Raw genomic sequence first — 18,497 nt, 5'->3', positions numbered from 1 at the left:
TGTGTGTAATTGTAATTCCCAGGTATTTAGTCGAATTTACGGTCTTTAGGTTTGATTCATTTATCGTGTATAAGAAATTTAACGGATTCACTTTAGCACTCATATGGATGAACTCACAGTTCTCATTATTTAGGATCAACTGCCAGTTTTCGCACCATAGAAAAATCTTAACGAAATCGTTTTGTAATTGGATTTGATCTTCTAATGACTGAACTAGATGATAAACGGCAGCATCGTCTGCATAGAACCTAAGAGTGCTGCCTAGCTTGTCTCCTAAATCTGTGTGAACCATGTGTCAGTGGACCGTTCTCTTTCAGGTAGTTTATAATGTTCGAATACAATATGTGTCCCAAAATCCTGTTGCATATCGACTTTGATGATATGGGCCAGTAATTTAGTGGATTAGTCCTATTGACTTTCTTGAAAACTGGTGTGACCTCAGCAACTTTCCAGATTTTGGATACGGATCTTTCGTCGAGCGAACATTGTATACGATTGTTAAGTATGGAGCTATTTCATTAGCATATTCGCAAAGGAAACTAACTGGTATACAATCTGTACCGAAAGACTTGCTTTTTGTAAGTGATTTAAATTGCTTCACTACTCCGAGAATATCTACTTCTAAGCTACTCATGTTGGCAGTTGTTGAATCGAATTCTGGAACATTCACTTCGTCTTCTTTGGTGAAGATATTTCGGAAGGCTGTGTTTAGTAACTCTGATTTAGCAGCACTGTCGTCAATAGTATTTCCATTACTGTCGCCACAGAAGATAATGGTTGCGTCTTGCCGCTGGCATACTTCATTTCTTTGGATTTTCTGTCAGGTTTACAGACAGAGTTTCATTGTATTAATTTCTCGCATTGAAGTCCGCACTAAATTTCGAGCTTCTGTAAAAGATCGCGATTTCTTGGGATTCTGCGTTCGTTAAATTTGGCATGCTTTTTTTGTTGTTTCTACAACAGCGTTCTGTACCTGTTTTGCGTACCATGAGAGATCACCTCCGCTTTCTGTTAATTCATTTGGTGCAAATCTCTCAATTGCTGCCGACAGTATTTCTTTGAATTCTAGCCACATCTGGTCTATACTTTAGTTTTTAATTTTGAAAGAGTAGATATTGTCACTCACGAAGTCGTCAAGCGAAATTTTATATACTTTTTTGAATAGACATACTTTTGTTTTTCTTTTTAATTTCAGTAGTTTCGGAGTTACGATATTCAGTCTCGCTACGATAATCTTGTGTTCACTATTCCATGCATCCGTTTTGATCCTTTATTATCTCAGCACTATTTGTTGCTAAGATGTCAAATGTCTTTTCGCAACTTTTTACTAGTTGAGTGGTCTCATGAACTAACTGCTCGAAACAATTTTCAGAGAATGATTATCATAATAATTTTACCCGAGAGATACATGGCAAATATGACAAATCTACAGTTTAACTGAATAGATCATCAGTGCAGTTCATGTACAGTGTAGCATTTAATTTGAAGTATATATTAGTCATCTTGATGTACTTCACGCTGAGAAAAAAGAAGCTGTTGGGTTCTTCCCTCTTCTACTCAAAACAGTATCGTAAATCTTCAAACCTCAAGTGTGTAGACGTCCATGTGTTGTGTTTTCCGCGTTTACTTCTCTTTTTCCGCAATACAATAGTAGCTATTTTTATTATTTTCTCAAAATACTTCTGTTCTATTTTACTGTTTCCAGTTCGGACAACATATCCATACATTTGAATACAGAATTGTTAATAAAACCTGTCAGAAAAGAAAAACTACCATCTGTAGGCACTCTTCTCCTAAGCCAATCGCCAGGCAATCCAGCGTTCGCAGTATTTACGCAGGCACCATTTGGCAATGTGTAGCGGGTGACCAAAGGCGCATTAGTGAAGCAGCCTGCGTGGCGAATACCGCTGATGCCTGCTGTACCTCAAGTACAACTTTTACACTATACAGATCATTTAAGCACACCCATACAGAGTGATATTCCATTCACAGCACTCCACACACTTGTAAACCCATAAGGTCGCCAGAAAGACAAGACAGAGTAGCCATTTTTTACTGAATACTGTTGGAACTAAGTTTGTATGTGGAAACATCCCGCCCAAAAGAGACACGAAATTAATGATATCCGACGAGTCATAATCATTAATGTCTTGGCTGGACCTGAGTAGTACCTTACCTAGTATAAAGGAAACTAATTAGAACGTGCGACCTGCTCGAGAGGACGCCAATGAAATTCGCAAAATGGCTTGGGTACCATTCTGTAAGTAATATGAATTACAAGGCTGTCAGAGAGGTGATGTCAGTTAATTGAAAGCCTCGTTAGCAAATGAAAGCACAAGGTGAATGCAGTTCTTTCCTTGCCAAGCAGGCAAAATCGTATCTCTATCAACGATACGTATTCATCTCAGTATTGTCAGATAGTGTTCATCATTCATTACAAGTAAACGCTAACTAAGCGGTACTCTCATAGAATCCTCAAACAGTCTATGTTATACGTATTTCAAAATTAGATTTGAAAATTGTTGGTTGCTATTATTTTATGCGAGAATTTAGAAGACAATCAATCAGTGGGACGAAAGCCTTATGTCTTGAGAATACTTATAATGCGCTATTAACTCTTGATTTAAGTTGGTAAAGCTTTTTCTGATTGTGTTTCTGGCAACCTCATTTCCTTGTCTTAATAACAAATTTCACGTCATTAATGGCGAGGGAAAAGTTTGGCGAGTTCTCAATTTTCGCCGCCAAACTCTGCAATTAAAGCAGAGCAAAGGGCTTTTCTTTGTCTATTGCGGAACGAATAACAAGGACGATAATCCGTCTACGTTCCACCCTCGTCGTTAATCACAAGAAAAACTTTTGTCGCTTCACTTGTTGCCATTGCTAAATGAATACGTTCTATATGATTTGGAGAAAGTACTGAGATTAACCTCATCTAACGCTAAAACGACTCCCATAGTTCAGAGGCAACTACTGTTTTAGTAAAAGAGACAGCATCTGCGCTAGTATTACGAAAAATCTACCATGCTGGTTTCCTATACAGTATACTAATGGGGTACCTTGTCATTCCCCGACCCGCCAGGATAGGCAAGCGGATCTGTGGAAACCGATGGGGTAACTTTTAGATTCGGAGACTGTAGAAATCACGTAGTTTTGAGGCGAAGAAATCGTCGAGCCATGTCCTGATCGCATTTTCATCCCGAAAGTAAGCTCGCCGGCCGCTGTGGCCGAGCGGTTCTAGGCGCTTCGGTCTGGAACCGCGCGACCACTACGGTCGCAGGTTCCAATCCTGCCTCGGGCATGGATGCATGTGATGTCCTTAGGTTAGTTAGGTTTAAGTAGCTCTACGTTCTAGGGGACTGATGACCTCAGATGTTAAGTCCCATAGTGCTCAGAGCCATTTCTTGAACCGAAAGGAAGTTCCTTGAAGGCTGTTCGATAGAGAGCGGACAAGGTGAAAATCTGAGGACGCGCGATCGGGTAAATAAGGTGGGTACTGAATGACTTCGCAACGCAACCCCTGTATGGTGTTGTTTTGTCAGTCTAGCAGAATGCCTGCGAGCATTATCGTGGAGTAGTATCACTTCACACCGTCTTCCTGGTCTTATTCATGGATTGCGTCTGCAAGATTTCTCAGTTAATGTTAACAATAAATGTTACGAGTGATGACTGCACCTTCGGGAAGCAATTTGTAGTACACCACTCCGTCGCTGTCCCGCGGGATGCATAACATTATCTGGTCTTTGTACGTGGAGTTCTGCTTTATTTGGTCTCAACCATTCTCTTTTTTCCCCTTATATTAGCATAAAGACACCATTTCTCGTCACCAGTAACGTTACGGGATAGGAATGGTGGGTGTTGTTCACGAGCCAATTGATGACGCGCAAGCAGAGATGCACCTATGGCAACTTGCTGGTATTTGCGATTTTGTTTTAGAGCATGCGGTACCCACATACCCGATTTTCTTACTTTACACATTCCATGCAAAATAGTGCACTATGTGGAATGTTCACAGTTCATCGCATTTGCCAGTTTTCAGGTACGCTGACATGGGTCATTGTGGATTAATGCGTTTGAACGATATTCATCAAACGCCGAAGTTCTCCCTGAGAGTAGGGTGCGTCACTAATGTCAGAACGATCCTCCTTAGGACGAGAAAACCATTTTCTTGCCGGGTTCTGTCCAATGGCATTTTCCCCATACATGGCGCAAATGTTTCTGGCTGCCTCCGTTGCTGTTTTCCGTCTCTTTAACTCAAACGTCAGAATGTGTTGGAAATGTTCCGATTTCTCCACTCGGCGCTCCATTTTCTAGTGTCAGCAGCTCCACTCACTATCTTCAAATGACAAAATGACAATACATTAATTCAAATAGCAACAGTGAACTAGAAATAAAAAAATGACAATCGATAACTAAACCCACAGCAATAGAAATACCAACATGCAACTCAAAAACGCTACGAACGTATGCACCAACCTAATAATTATGCGAAAACAACTGTTCAGGAAAATCCATAAATAGTTATGTGCACAATACAGCACCTGTATAGAGAACGATATGCAGTGAAAGTAAACCACGGAGATGTATTTTTAAAACTGTTAAAACATTGAAGGAAAGCTTTTGACTGTGTGCTCGGACTCCTGTGTCACTGTCATAATTTTGCGAAAAAATGGGGAAATCACTGAGATGTGGAAATAGTATTTAATACGAATGAAAAGACAATTGTACTCAGTACCAGGAATAAAAAATAAATTTTCAGAATTATGCTACAATGAGTGCGAGTAGAAAACTAAATCTCTGAGGCTACATTTCAAGGCTTGAAAAGATGATTAAGTGCAGTATAGTAGATTAGAAGCACTTCATGAAATCATGTCTGAATCTGAAAAAGAGAATAGTTTATACACGCTGTCCGTCCAAAAAGTTCCGCGACGGTTTTTGTTTCTGACGTACAAGTGACGTCAGCGCAGTAACTGCGGTGGCAGACGTGCATTCGATCAGTCAGTTTTAGAGCAGCGGATGGACGTAAACCCGTGGTGTGTCAACGTCGTTGTGTCACAAATAGCAACGGAAAAAGGAACGGTACGTCTATAAATCAAGGGTTCAAGATATTCTCCACAACGTTTTCAGGAAGACAAAAGTACTTGCAAAGTCTAACCTGTACACCTCGAGATCGCAACAAAAGGAACGAGGCGTCGGCGTCTGCAGCAACGTGATTGAAATTAAAAAATGGAAAAAAATCATCACTGGAGAATTGACTTGGTGTTACCAGCACTAACCTACCAGAAAACGACGCAGTGCGGAATGGCTCTCTGATGATTCGCCAAGACCGAGGAAGGTGCGACAATGACGCACATGTTGAACAACGTTCCAAAGAAGTACGAGAGTAGCCCAAAAAGTAACGCACCGCATTTTTGTTCTCAGCCGAAAACAATGCTAAGAATGCGAAACGTTACGTTACGCTGAAGTCTCCTGAGTGGGCGCACCAAGTATCCGTCACTTCCGACAGATAGCGTAGGTGCAGGACAGTTTCTAAATGGCGTCTTTAGGTGATGTACGCTACAAGCGAGGTGCCGTCATTGAATTTATCGCTGCAGAAAAAGAAACTGTGAGGGATATTCACAAACGGTTGTGCAAAGTCTATAGAGCATCTGCTGTCCACAGAAGTACAGCTATTCGCTGGGCACGGAGGGTGAGGTCATCAGAAGGCGGTTCGGCAGAACACGATTTGCAGCGTTTGGGGAGACCATCCACGCCTGTCACACCTGAGACCTGCCACACCTGACGTAGCCTCTTGGGACTTCCACTTGTTTTGACCATTCAAGGATGCCATTCGTGGAAGACATTTTGAGGACTATGAGGAGGTGACTCACACAGAGAAGCCCTGTCTCCCCCACCAGGACAGGGATTAGTACCAACAAGGGATACACGCCCTTGTTTCGCGCTGGAGGAAGACCATAGAACGGGATGGAGATTACGTGGAAAATAGGGTGTGTAGATAAACCACCATTCTTTCGTGTGTGTAAATCTCATTATGTTCAATAAAGAATCCTCGAATAAAGAAAAGGAGGACATTACTTTCTGGGCAACCTCGGATAGTTTCTCATGATTGTATGAAAGCACTGTGTGCTGTGCTGCTGCAGGGGAAGACTGTGTGGAAAAGTTGAAGCATTAAAAACGAACACCTTAACTTTCCTCTACTTTTTACTGAACCAGTCACAAAAATCATTGAACTGAAGGGGTAGACCCCGAGTGACATACCACTAATGAGGTATTGTCATTATGAACATCATTATTATCATCATCATTGTCAGCCATTTGACTTCCAGTCATGTATAATAATGTACTCTGAAGCCTTTAAAGAATTACGGCGTTCAGCCCCAAGAATCAGTGTTGCTTCCTGATGTTTCTAATGTCATTAAACCACCTGCACTTGGTCGTCGTCTTTGTCGTTACTGATCTCTTGGCATCAAGCGAGGAACTTCCTTGGTCCATCAATCATCCGTTCGCCTATCTACAGTTTAACCATCTCCATTTCACTCTCATTACGGGTTATAACCACATCCATTATACCGTCTGTTCCATTATCAATTTACTTGTTTTCCTGTCCCTCCTGGTAATTTCAACATGCATATTGCTGCTCATCGCTGGGCAACGTTCAGTTTTGAGGTGCTCTTCTCTGATATACTTAAAGTCATAATACACATTCCTTGCACGCTTTTCTTTTCAGACTCATCGAAAGCTTTGTTTTCTTTCTCTTTCTTCTCTTGTGTTCCCACAGCTATTAATATAACAACTTTTCGTCTGGGCCTCATTGTTAATTTGTGTTTTTATTTATTCGAGATGACTAAATGCCACATTACTTTAACCTTACTTTTATTTATTTTCAAGACATATTTGCAACTAACTGTACTAAGGAAGTCCATTCGTGGTTAAATTTTATCCAGTCTTGACGCAAACAGTGCAGTGTCATCCACTACATAAAGATGGTTCAGGTACAATCCACTTACCCGTATTCGCTGCTCAGTTTCCAGTGTAAAACTTCCTCTAGCACTGCTGATAATATGAGATCTTCTTGCATGACTCCTCCATCATTTGCGAATTTCTCACTTTGTTTTTAATGTCTAACACTATTTTTAATAACAGTAATGTTTATATTCTTCGGAACAGTCACATTAGTCGAATTAACGCCTGGTTTCTCAAGCTCCGTTAGAACAGATTTTCTTGAAAGTGATTCAGTCTATTTTGCAAAATGTGTATATCCCAGCCTAGGTAGTAATTCATACCACTAAACAATCTTCGATATTCCTTTGTGATACAGGGCCATAGAATTATAATAGTGACATTTTTAGGGAAACTGACAAGTGAATTATGGAAGAAATTAAATAAGCTAGCTAAATCTAAGGAAACAATATAGTGCGACGAAGCCCTACGTCAGTGAAATTATTCATGATGGGGGCTACTGCAGATACGGGGAGGAAATACGAACAACGAAGAAGAAAAAGTTGGTAAATAATTTGTAGCTCACTGAAACCCTGATATCACTAACACCAGTCGAGTAAAATATCATGTGTAACAATGCACTGAAGAGCCAAAGACACAGGTATAGGCATACGTATTCAAATACAGAGATATGTAAACAGGCAGAATACAGCGCTGTGGTCGGGAACGCCTATATAAGACAACAAGTGTCTGGTAGTGTTGTTAGATTGGTTACTGCTACTACAATGGCAGGTTATCAAGAGTTAGGTGAGTTTAAATGTATTATTATAGTCGGTGCACGAGCGATGGGAAACTGCATCTCCGAGGAAGTGATGAAGCGGGGATTATCCAGTACGACTATTTCACGAGTGTATCGTGAATATCAGTAATCCTGTAAAACATCAAATCTCCGACATCACTATGGCCGGAAAAAGATCCTGCAAGTACGGGACCAACGACGACTGAAGAGAATCGTTCAACGTGACAGAAGTGCAACCCTTTCGCAAATTGTTACAGATGTCAGTGCTGGAACATCAACAAGTGTCAGAGTGCGAACCATTTAACGAAACATCATCATTATGGGCTTTCGGAGCCGAAGACCGACTCGTGTACCCTTGATGAGTGCACGAAACAAAGCTTCACGCCTCTCCCGGGCCTGTCAACACTGACAAAGGATTGTTGATGACTGGAAACATGTTGCCTGGTTGGACGACTCTCGTTTCAAATTGTATCGAGCTGATGGACGTGTGCGGGTATGGAGACAACCTCCTGAATCCATGTACCCTGCACGTCAGCATGGGCTGTTAAAGCTGGTGGAGAATTTGTAATGGTGTGGGACGTGTGCTGTCGGAGTGATATGGGACCTCTGATACGTCTAGATACGACTCTGACAGGTAACACATACGTAAGCATCCTGTCTGATCACCTACATCCATTCATGGCCATTGTGCTTTTCAACGAACTTGGGCAATTCCGACAGGGCTCGTGACACCCCACACGACCAGCATTTCTACAGAGTGTTCCCTGGAACTCTCTTCTGAGCTTAAACACTTCCACTGGCCAGCAGACTCACCACGAATGAACATTATTGAGCATATCTGAGATGCCTTGCAACGTGCTGTGCGGAAGAGGTCTCCACACCATCGTGCTCTTACGGATTTTGGACAGCCCTGCAGGATTCATGGTGTCATTCCCTCCAGCACTGTTTCAGACATCAGTCGAGTCCATGTTACGTCGTGCTGCGGCACATCTTCGTGTTCGCGGAGGCCCTACACGATATTAGGCAGGTGTGCCAGTTTATTTGCCTCCTCAGTATATATTAAGTACCTACATTCATTGTTCATCTACTCTTGCATAAAATTGACTTTTTTGCAGTGAGGAGTGACATTAATGTAGGTGTATACTACATCACCAGTATAGCGACGCAGCGTAACATCCACCAGCCGTAGTGACCGCTGACAATATCATTAGAATTATCAACCTCAAAAATCTACTTCAGTTTAGTAAGTGGTTACACTTAGTGTCCCAAAATCGAGCATGTCAAACTTGTAATATTCGTGGTGTAAAAAAAAATCAACGATAAATGTAAGGAAAGGCCTTGCTGTGAAGTGATGGTCACGAAGTAATATAACTTCTCAAGCAAAAAGTTTCAAATAAAGCATAATATATCGGAAACCATAATTATATGGTAATATGCAAGAATCTGACTTTGGGTTATTACAACAAAAAACGAGAAACAACAACAAAATAAAAAATAACAGAAAACGCAAATACTTATCTTATTACTGATTTCAACTGAAATAAAATAACAAGTTTATTCGGTGTATAAATAAATCGAAATGCAACGAAAAACAGATACGAAAGCCGAAAATACTCTCAAAAATGTACAGTACGCAAACAGTAATATAAAATTAAAGAAGGTCAGTTAGAAGAAAGAATAAAAACAAGACTTGCATAGCATAGGTTAAGAAGATGTAAATGCAAGGGTTGGACAAAAATCTTGAAAACAGTGAGAAATGAATGCTTGAAAATAAATGCAGATACTAGAAAAGCCTGTAGGTTGCGCTATTGTATTTGAACACAAACGGCTCCTCTCCAGTGTCCTCAATATGCTGGAAGTGTCATCCACGGCCACAACAGTGTTCTGTGTAACTGGCCGTGAATCATGTCGGAGCTAAGTAAATTGGAACGTGGGGAAATTGATGGTGCTCGTATGGTGGTAGCTTCCGTCGCCAAAGTAGCCGAAGCGTTTAGTCTTTCAAGAGGTACCGTATCGTAGATTTATACCGCATATAGGTAAAGCGGAAAGACACAACGTGGGCGAAAGTGAATGTTGAGTGAACATGCCGGTCGGTAGTTGAAGAGCATTGTGATGAAAAGCAAAGGACAACCGCTGAAAAATGTACTGCAGGACTGCATTCGCAAACCATGTCAGTAAAAAAACAATGCGAAGGGAGCTGCAGGAATTGGAAATTGTAGGGCGAGATGAAGTTCCAAAACCACACATTTGTAATGGAAATGCCCGTAGCGGGTAAACTTGGTGATGCAGTCATAAAAATCTGGACTATGGAGCGACAGAAGAAAATAATTTATTCGGTTGAGTCCTGTTGCACACTCTTTCCCGCCTCTTTACGAGTTTACACCTCAAGAGTGAAATATGGCGAGGTTTCAGACTTGATTTTGGCAGCCATATCGTAGTACACCATGGTTACTCGGCAAAGTCAAAGAACTGCCAAGAATTATGTGATTGCGTTAGCTGATCATGTCCGGTCCATGGTACTATGTTTGTTCCCCAGTGGTGATCATGTGTTGAAAGACAGCACGGCCCTGTTCACACAGCTGGCATTGTTCAGGACTCGTTTTGTGGGGGCGAGGCTGATCTTTTGCCTCTTCCCTGGCCACCACAGTCGCCAATCTCAGTGTTATTAAGCCTTTATGGTCTACTTTGGAGAGAACGATACATGATAGCTATCTAGCTTCATTATCGTTACCCGAATGCACCAGTTTTTTGCAGGAAGAATAGTATAAGGTTCCCTTTAAAACCATACAGGTCCTGTATTCATTCATTCGGAGACGACTGGAAGCTTTTTTCAACGCTAACGCTTCTGCTGCACCGTATGGGACATGGTAGTGGTTTGTGGTTTTGGCGTTTCTATACTTATTTTCACCACAGTATTTAACCTGTGGGGCAAAGATAATTTCAGTCACGCGAGTCCTCTCTGTTATTGCATTTTCCAAGGGGTCAGTATGCAAAAAATGGCTCTGAGCTCTATGGGACTTAACTTCTGTGGTCAGCAGCCCACTAGAACATAGAACTACTTAAACCTAACTAACATCACACACATCCATGCCCGAGGCAAGATTCGAACCTGCGACCGTAGCGGTCGCGCGGTTCCAGACTGTAGCGCCTAGAACCGCTCGGCCACATCGGCTGGCAGTCAGTATGCACCTCCACGACATTATAGTTGGGTGTGACGTGGCTAACGAAAACACAAACATAAACAAGTTTTTATGGAATATAGACGCAAATACATTGTAATTTAAAAACTCTGAAATTTCGTCACAAACCACAAAAAAGTCAATTTATTTGCAAAATTTTGACATATGATCAAATTGTCGCGTATATTGAGCAAAAATCGTTGTTACTCAGAAAGGGAATGGCTCTTTATTCAGAAACAGAAGACACTATTGGAGCAACAATGTGAAACATACTTCATTGTTTGATTCCCCTTACCAAATTACGCATAGCTGCCACGTACAGTCCTATCAATCCATTCCTTAGTCGCCCGAAGATTCTTCTATGCTATGGTTGCTATGTAAGATCTGGAAGTATTCTGTCATTCATATAGTTTATTTCTACTGTGTTATCTGTATAGTTTTCAATTTCACAGCGAATATTTTCAGTTCTCCTTGGAATGTGTCATTGCTTATGGCTCATAGTTCCATTAAATCCTCAAAAATTCAGTCACATAGATTCTGATGTTCCTCTTAGCTTACCTTCTTCACATTTCACGACCTTAAAATGAATGAACTTTATATTTCATTATTGTTTCTAACTGAATCAGTGACCAGATAACGATGATTTAACGTAATTATAGGTTTGATAACACGTAACATACGTGGCGCAGTAGCACATTAAAAGCAGATGCATACACACATATTACTAATTATGGATTGATGCCAAACACAATAATAAAGCAGCAACGGATGCATTCCACAGTTGTAGTGCTTTGGAGCGTTTGTAATCAATGAAATGGTAATGGCGCTAGTTGGTAAACTGATAACTAGTGGGAAGTTGAGTGTGAACGTAGCCTCGGATAACTCATTCATTTACCCTAACCAGAATATTGTTACCTACGATCTTAACTGGGGATTTGTAGTGGTTACAACAGAAACTGGTTCCTGTTTCCAGCTGCAGCAAAATGTTCGACTCTTAACGATTACGACCATCAACTACAGATATTAAGATGTATCAGTGTTATAGAACTGTTTCTTTACTTTTTTGCTTCGTCCTGTACTAGTGCTCTGTTTCTGATGAGGCATTCACCATCATCATGAGTCTTGGTTTCTGTGGCCAAATGTCTTCCTTGTCATTAAAAGTCATTTTTCGCTTTAAAATATAAGTTTTCTGTCTCTGAATCGTACCATCTGTTGACGTTGTGTGTGTGTGTGTGTGTGTGTGTGTGTGTGTATGTGCGTGTCGATATTTTACTGGTTTGCATATCGTGTGTATTACAGCGAATCATCTCGGATGTATCCTGACCTAACATGGAAAGCTGCCTAAGACCCACACGCTGATCTGCCGATACTCTTCTGATCTTGGTAACCTGTGTTTACCGCAGTGTGTAAAACTATCGAGTCTACACTTTACCTACAAATTGTGGAAACATTCCATTCCTGTTAGCTTTGAATTAGTATTATAGGGAAGAAATAAGCTCAATCGGTTCCATTTGGTGTGTTATGGCAAACTAAGAAGCTTTCATCACGCCATGAAGTGTAAATACAAGTATTAATATTTTACGGTTGAAAGGTAAGCGTGGGAGCATAAACTCCATAGATTGGAGCACAGGATAATAATTCAAATGCACGGAAATTCATTAGAACAGCCGTAAAAACTCCATTCCTTTCTGAAAAAGTGAATACAATATCAATAATCTCTTAAGAAACGATTTGTGAATAGAAACAGTAAACTAATACGTATAACTTTCGTGAAAACAAGTATACAAATAATTTTGTGTTCCATTCTTTCTTTTGGAAAAATCATAGATAATATTTCAAAGAACGTAGTGTTGACAGAGATCCATAAATTTCGGTAATTGCATCATATGTCACGACGGTTGCTAGGTGCAGCACTCATAGATAAGGCGACTACGTAAATAACAATAATTATGTATACTTGTACTCAAATCAAATATTAAAATCATGTCACTGTTTGCAGCAAAACGACCACCAGTTGAAGAGACAGCATCCTTTCTACAGTCACTTCTGGCGAGCCACGGACCAAACTACCTTGAGAAACTCTTTGGAAACAAAGCCAGAGACGCCCTGGCACCACTCGGAGGAGTCGAGAAGGTCGCTATTGCTCTTTCAGGTAAGTTTATTTACCTCCTTGTTTCTCTCGTCGTCGTACCATATTCTGGTCGTCTACAGAAATATACTTTAGGTTTACCCAAATTTACTATGAACCTTTTTAATGAAAAGAGCTCTTCCCTCAATTCCTCCTATACGTAGAACATCTTCATTTATCCAGGGGTCGCGTACATCAGTAGTGGCAGCTGCATCGCCCTGTATAACCACATACAACACGTTCCTTCCCAGACACCTGCACATAGAACATTGGAATTTCCATAACCGTATAAAATACAATAATTGAATGAATTTATTTACTGAAATTCCATTCATCTAGCGCATGTCTAGGCCTTCAGCTCAACACTGCATCAATATAGATGGGATTCTTCACCGAATCCGTTACTTGTTCTGAAATATATAGACTAAGAAAAGAAGGTGAGAGTAGAATTTACCTATCTATTTAAGTGATAGGACAAATTGGCCACTACATAAATCACTAGAATTACTGTATCAGCTGAGGTACTTTCTGTGATGCAAATTACTTTGTATGAGGCCCTTAACGGCTGAGATGGTAATGAAGCTGGAGGAATTAACAACTCCAGCAACTGTTGCAAATGCATAGTCTACATGCAGCAATACATGTTACTACAAATGCCCAATCTAGAAATTCTATAGAAGTTAATACAGTATTATTATTTTCAGCCACTTATGTAAATTTGAGGCCGACATTGATAGATTTAATGTATACTTTGTAGAGTCGACAGCTATCCTTAAACACATCAAATGAATTCGCAATTGCGCATAAGGACTACGATCAGCTGTAGAAGTGTGCTGAAACATGGGCGCAGATCAGTGTGTCACCTGTGACGATTCTGATGAACTGTGTCATCACGCTGGCGCCAATGGTTTGCCGCCGTAGCACGAGATACTTGAATTCGACGAATGGGCGTAACGTCGTGTGAACTTGAGCGCCTTTACAGTATACTGTTCAAAATGACTGCAAGACGCTTCCACGACAGCGACGAAGTTGTAGCTGCAGGTCCGTCTTGAAGCTCAAACTGAATGGGTAGGACGAGGTGACAAACAAATTTTAAAAGGCTTAGCTTGTGTCACAGTCCTGCCAGATTCCAACTTCAAAAAATTAAGCGTACGTGGGAGTGCATGGGCCAAAGCCTGCCTACGCTGACATAGGTGCTCATAACGCCTTTTTACCGATAGAGGTTTCCTTTTCTGTCTTAGTTCTAACTGCTGGAACGGTGGTTCTCACTGCATCCCTATGCCCGTACAAGAAAGTAGAACAGCCGTTTAAAACTTTGTTAGTTTTTAAGAGTTGCTGCAATTTTGAGTAAATTATCAGTTCCGCTCAAAATGACGGCAGCTTAAATATGTTTCCAGATTTTGGTTCCACGGTATGTTGGGAGTCATTGTCATTAAATTTGTTTTCTCTCGGAAATTTCCTTAAAATTGTTAGGGAGATTACGGATGGATCGAAGGGTCCTGAATACGTTTTCTGATTAATTGATTATTAATTCCATCACGTCTCTTTCTTTGTTTGCACATTCGCGTGGCTGCCGAGGCATTCGTCTTGCCAACTGACGGTCCTGGAAAAGTTCGTTGTGTTAGAAGTTGTCTGGTCTAAAAAGTACTTGTGTGTACCCGACTCACAGTAAGTTACTGCGTATGAGGCTATGAGTTGTAGTTCATACCAGACCCGTTTAGGGTTACTGTACAGATCTCAGCCCTATTGTGCATGTCTAGGAAGTCACAGCCTATCTTGTTACAGAACATTCAGAGTATCTTTCTGAAGCTCTCCATGCGACTCATATCCAGGAGGCCACGATCAGTTTTGGAAACAATGCTGCAAATCGTGAGCTTTGTTGAAACTGCGTGAGAAAGGCTGATGTTCTCAACCATATCTGCCAGTCACTGGAACGACCCTAGTATGACGTCGGAGCCCAGACGACAGGCATCGTTTATCCTAACTTGCGTCATAGTATGCAATTGGATACACGCTGTTGCCTTAGTTGCTTCTGAAATAGTCTCTTCACTCCATTCAACGACGTCTCCATGAATACAAACTCAGTACACATGGTGTTCCTTTCAATCCCTTGCTGCTAATTCACCTAAAGGGTACAATTATTTGCCACACACTGAAGCTGGCTACGATTAATAGGACCCAACGCATATGCCTTTTCGTCCCATTTACATGACACTCAGAACGTTCGCAACAGATGAAGTGAGTCATTGGCTTAGTTTCAGTTTCCGTGGGATATAGCTTGTCGAACGTGTTGTTTAGGGGCATGGGTGTACTCACTGACTTCTCCGATGTTCCTGTTTACCGTGTACAGGGAACTTAGACCTACCATTGACACTCAGGCCACTCACAGTCAAGTGTACGATAGGTAATAGATCCCGTACATCCTGTAGACGAGACAGTGTCCACAACAGCGGATAGTACTTGTGGTACCTTTGGCATGTCTCGGTTGGCCTCACAGTACACCCACTCACAGCAGTTTCTAACTGCTTGACCGTAGTCAAGGTTATTTCAAGCCGCTTAAGAATACTAACTAACAAATCCCGTGCCCGCGAACGGTATACACTGATGTGAAGAGAATGAGTATCACGTTGTCGTGTAAAAGTATACTGAAACGTAATGGTTGTGGTGGACTTAGTGTCATCTACTAGGTGAGTAACATTATCAGTAAAAGACACCTCCTATCTTCATAGTAGTGTCTGCCACAGGATAATGGTAATGAACCAAGGTAGTGGTGGCTTTTCGGGGTTGCAGTAGGATCTGTGTTAATTCCAGTGTGCGACGACTCTTGTTCCCATTGAACCAGTGGCGATTCAGAGAAAGTACAAATGGGCATTCAGCATGAATTAAATTACCTACCTACCCTGAATTTCATAGATCATATGTGGAATATTATTGTGGGACATTCTATGCAGATGCCACCCGCTCTTTCTTGACTTGCATATCACTTTGAGGGCACAACGTGGCAACACACTTACGGAACTTCCGCAAATACTCGTGGAGGGTGTCTACTGAATGATAATTCTTGTCATTAATCGCTCCAAGTATAGGTTTTTCATCGTCGTGTGTGTCGATACTGGGGAATAAATATGGTGAGCGGTAAATGAAGTGGGCAAATCTTACGACTTAAATCTGACGACTGATAGAGTAAACTGAGATACACTGAAGAGCCAAAGAAACTGGTACACCTACCTAATATAGTGTAGGGCCCCCGCGAGCATGCAGAAGTGGCGCAACACGATGTGCCATGAACTGACTAATGTTCGAAGTAGTGCTGGAGGGAACTGGCACCATGAATCCTGCAGGTTTGTCCATAAATCCGCAAGAGTAGGAGGGGGTCACATTGAACGATGCCCTTCAGTCGTCTTTGTCCCGTTCTTGAAGGATATTTTCCCGTCCGCAACGATGTTGGAAATTTGCTGTTTTGCCAGATTTCTTGAAATGATCGTACGGGAAAACCCCATTTCATCGCTACCTCGGAGATGCAGTGTCCCATCGCTTGTGCGCTGACTGTAACACCAAGTTCCAACTCATTTAAATCTTGATAACGTATCATTGTAGCAGTAGTAACCGATCTTAACAACTGCGCCAGAGACTTGTTGTCTTACATAGATGTTGCCGACCGCAGCGCATTACTCCACCTCTGTATTTGAATACTCATGCCTATACCAGTTTCCTGAGCGCTTCAGTATAAATATTGCTGCATAAATTTTGGATGCTGTCGAAATTAAAGACCTTTCTGAGGCAAGTATCAGCGAACGGTCGTTTTCATAGATTATCCAAAGTTTCAGATGTCCTCTGGAGGCCACACCACAAAGACAGGCTGTAGTCTTCGAGGTGAAAAGGATGCTATCACTTCTAGAAAGGCGGTTTCAATTAGAGAGGAACGAATTTTAAGGTTTTACATGATGTAGGCAACGAACTCATTGATGATAGGTCCCTCGCTGAGCAAGATAATATCTGGGAAATAAACAGGTCGTTACTTGTTCAAAGGAACAAGTCTGTAAGTTGCATAACGAATTACGGCAAAGCGTAAATTTTGACGATCTGGCTGGGACTGGAGGTTCATTACATCCTAACGTAAGTTCTGTTTCTTAATCATTGCACCACCCTCTTCGTATGTCTTCTTTAACTGCCATTTATAAGACTTATGAGGTGTGTGAGTAAAGTAATGAGTGTGATCTTCGAAATTTTAAAGCAAGCCTACGGGGAACATAACTTATCAGGAGAACAAGCATTTCTTTGCACAGTACATTTTTGGAAGGCCGAGAATACGTTAAAGAAGAAGCTCGCTCAAGGAGAAGGTCAACTCCAAAACTTGTAACTTAACAGTAAGGGTACCGTGCCAGGTGAATCGAGTGAGGCCGGACACTGCGAGCGGTCTGGGAACACTGTGTTATTCTAGTTGTGTAAAAAATGGTTCAAATGGCTCTGAGCCCTATGGGACTTAACTGCTGTGGTAACCAGTCCCCTAGAACTTAGAACTACTTAAACCTAACTAATCTAAGGACATCACACTCATCCATGCCCGAGGCAGGATTCGAACCTGCGACCGTAGCGGTCACGCGGTTCTAGACTGTAGCGCCTAGAACCGCACGGCCACTCCGGCCGGCCCTAGTTGTGTAGAGCAGTATATTCATCCCTTCCTGCCGCTCAGTCAGACTTTCAGCTCCGTATGACCATCACGTGATTTTTGAGAGCGCCATCAGTGAAGTTTTGTTTTTGTTCTGTCTTACGAAAATGGAACAGACGAATTTGGAACAACATTATGCCATAAAATTATGTGTTAAGCTTGGAACATCTGTGAGTGTGATCTTTGAAAAGTTGAAGCAAGCCTTTGTGGAACATTCCTTATCAAGAGCACAAGTTTTTCGCTGGTGCAGATCATTTCTGGAAGGCCGAGAGTTCGTTGAAGATCGAAGCTCGCTCGGGGAGAAAGTCAATTTCAAAACATGACTGTTGACAGTAGGGGTCTTGTGCAACGTGAATAGAGTGAGAGCGGGCACTGCAAAGAAGTGGAACCTGCAACATGATAACGCCCCATGATCTCAAAAGGCGTTAAAATTATTCCACACCCCCCCAACCCCCCGCCCCCCTATTCAACTGATCAAAATCCTTCCGACTTCTTTGTTTTCCCGAAATTGAGAAAGTCTTGAAAGGTCATCGTTTTTGACCTCTGGAGAACATTCAAATGCATGCGAAGGACATGTTAAAGGACTTACGAGTTGAAGCCTTACAGAACTGCTACCAAGACTGCGAATAACAACTCTCCTGACAGAACTACTTAGAAAGGAACAATATTATTGCTTGTAAAAAAAAAAATCTATGATCTCGTTACTTTTCTCATGCACCTTGTACTATGTATGTGAACTTCAATTGTTAACAGAGAATTTTGCAATCGAAGTTAGGTGAAAATGTG

General features: G+C 41.5%; 1 protein-coding gene across 2 annotated transcripts in view; it reads left to right on the top strand.

The window, feature by feature from the left end:
- The window catches only part of LOC126298687 (IDLSRF-like peptide), a 220,634-nt gene that overhangs the window by 171,216 nt on the left and 30,921 nt on the right, over positions 1–18,497 (top strand). For both annotated transcript variants that reach the window (XM_049990125.1, XM_049990124.1), the window contains exon 3: positions 12,914–13,066. In XM_049990125.1, coding sequence (XP_049846082.1) covers positions 12,914–13,066 — 153 coding nt within the window. The remainder of the gene's footprint in view (positions 1–12,913; positions 13,067–18,497) is intronic.

Source organism: Schistocerca gregaria, chromosome X (genome assembly GCF_023897955.1).
Source record: "Schistocerca gregaria isolate iqSchGreg1 chromosome X, iqSchGreg1.2, whole genome shotgun sequence".
In the NCBI taxonomy this organism is placed as follows: domain Eukaryota; kingdom Metazoa; phylum Arthropoda; class Insecta; order Orthoptera; family Acrididae; genus Schistocerca; species Schistocerca gregaria.
Note: the sequence above shows the minus strand (reverse complement) of the source record. Positions and strands in the feature narration are given on the sequence as shown.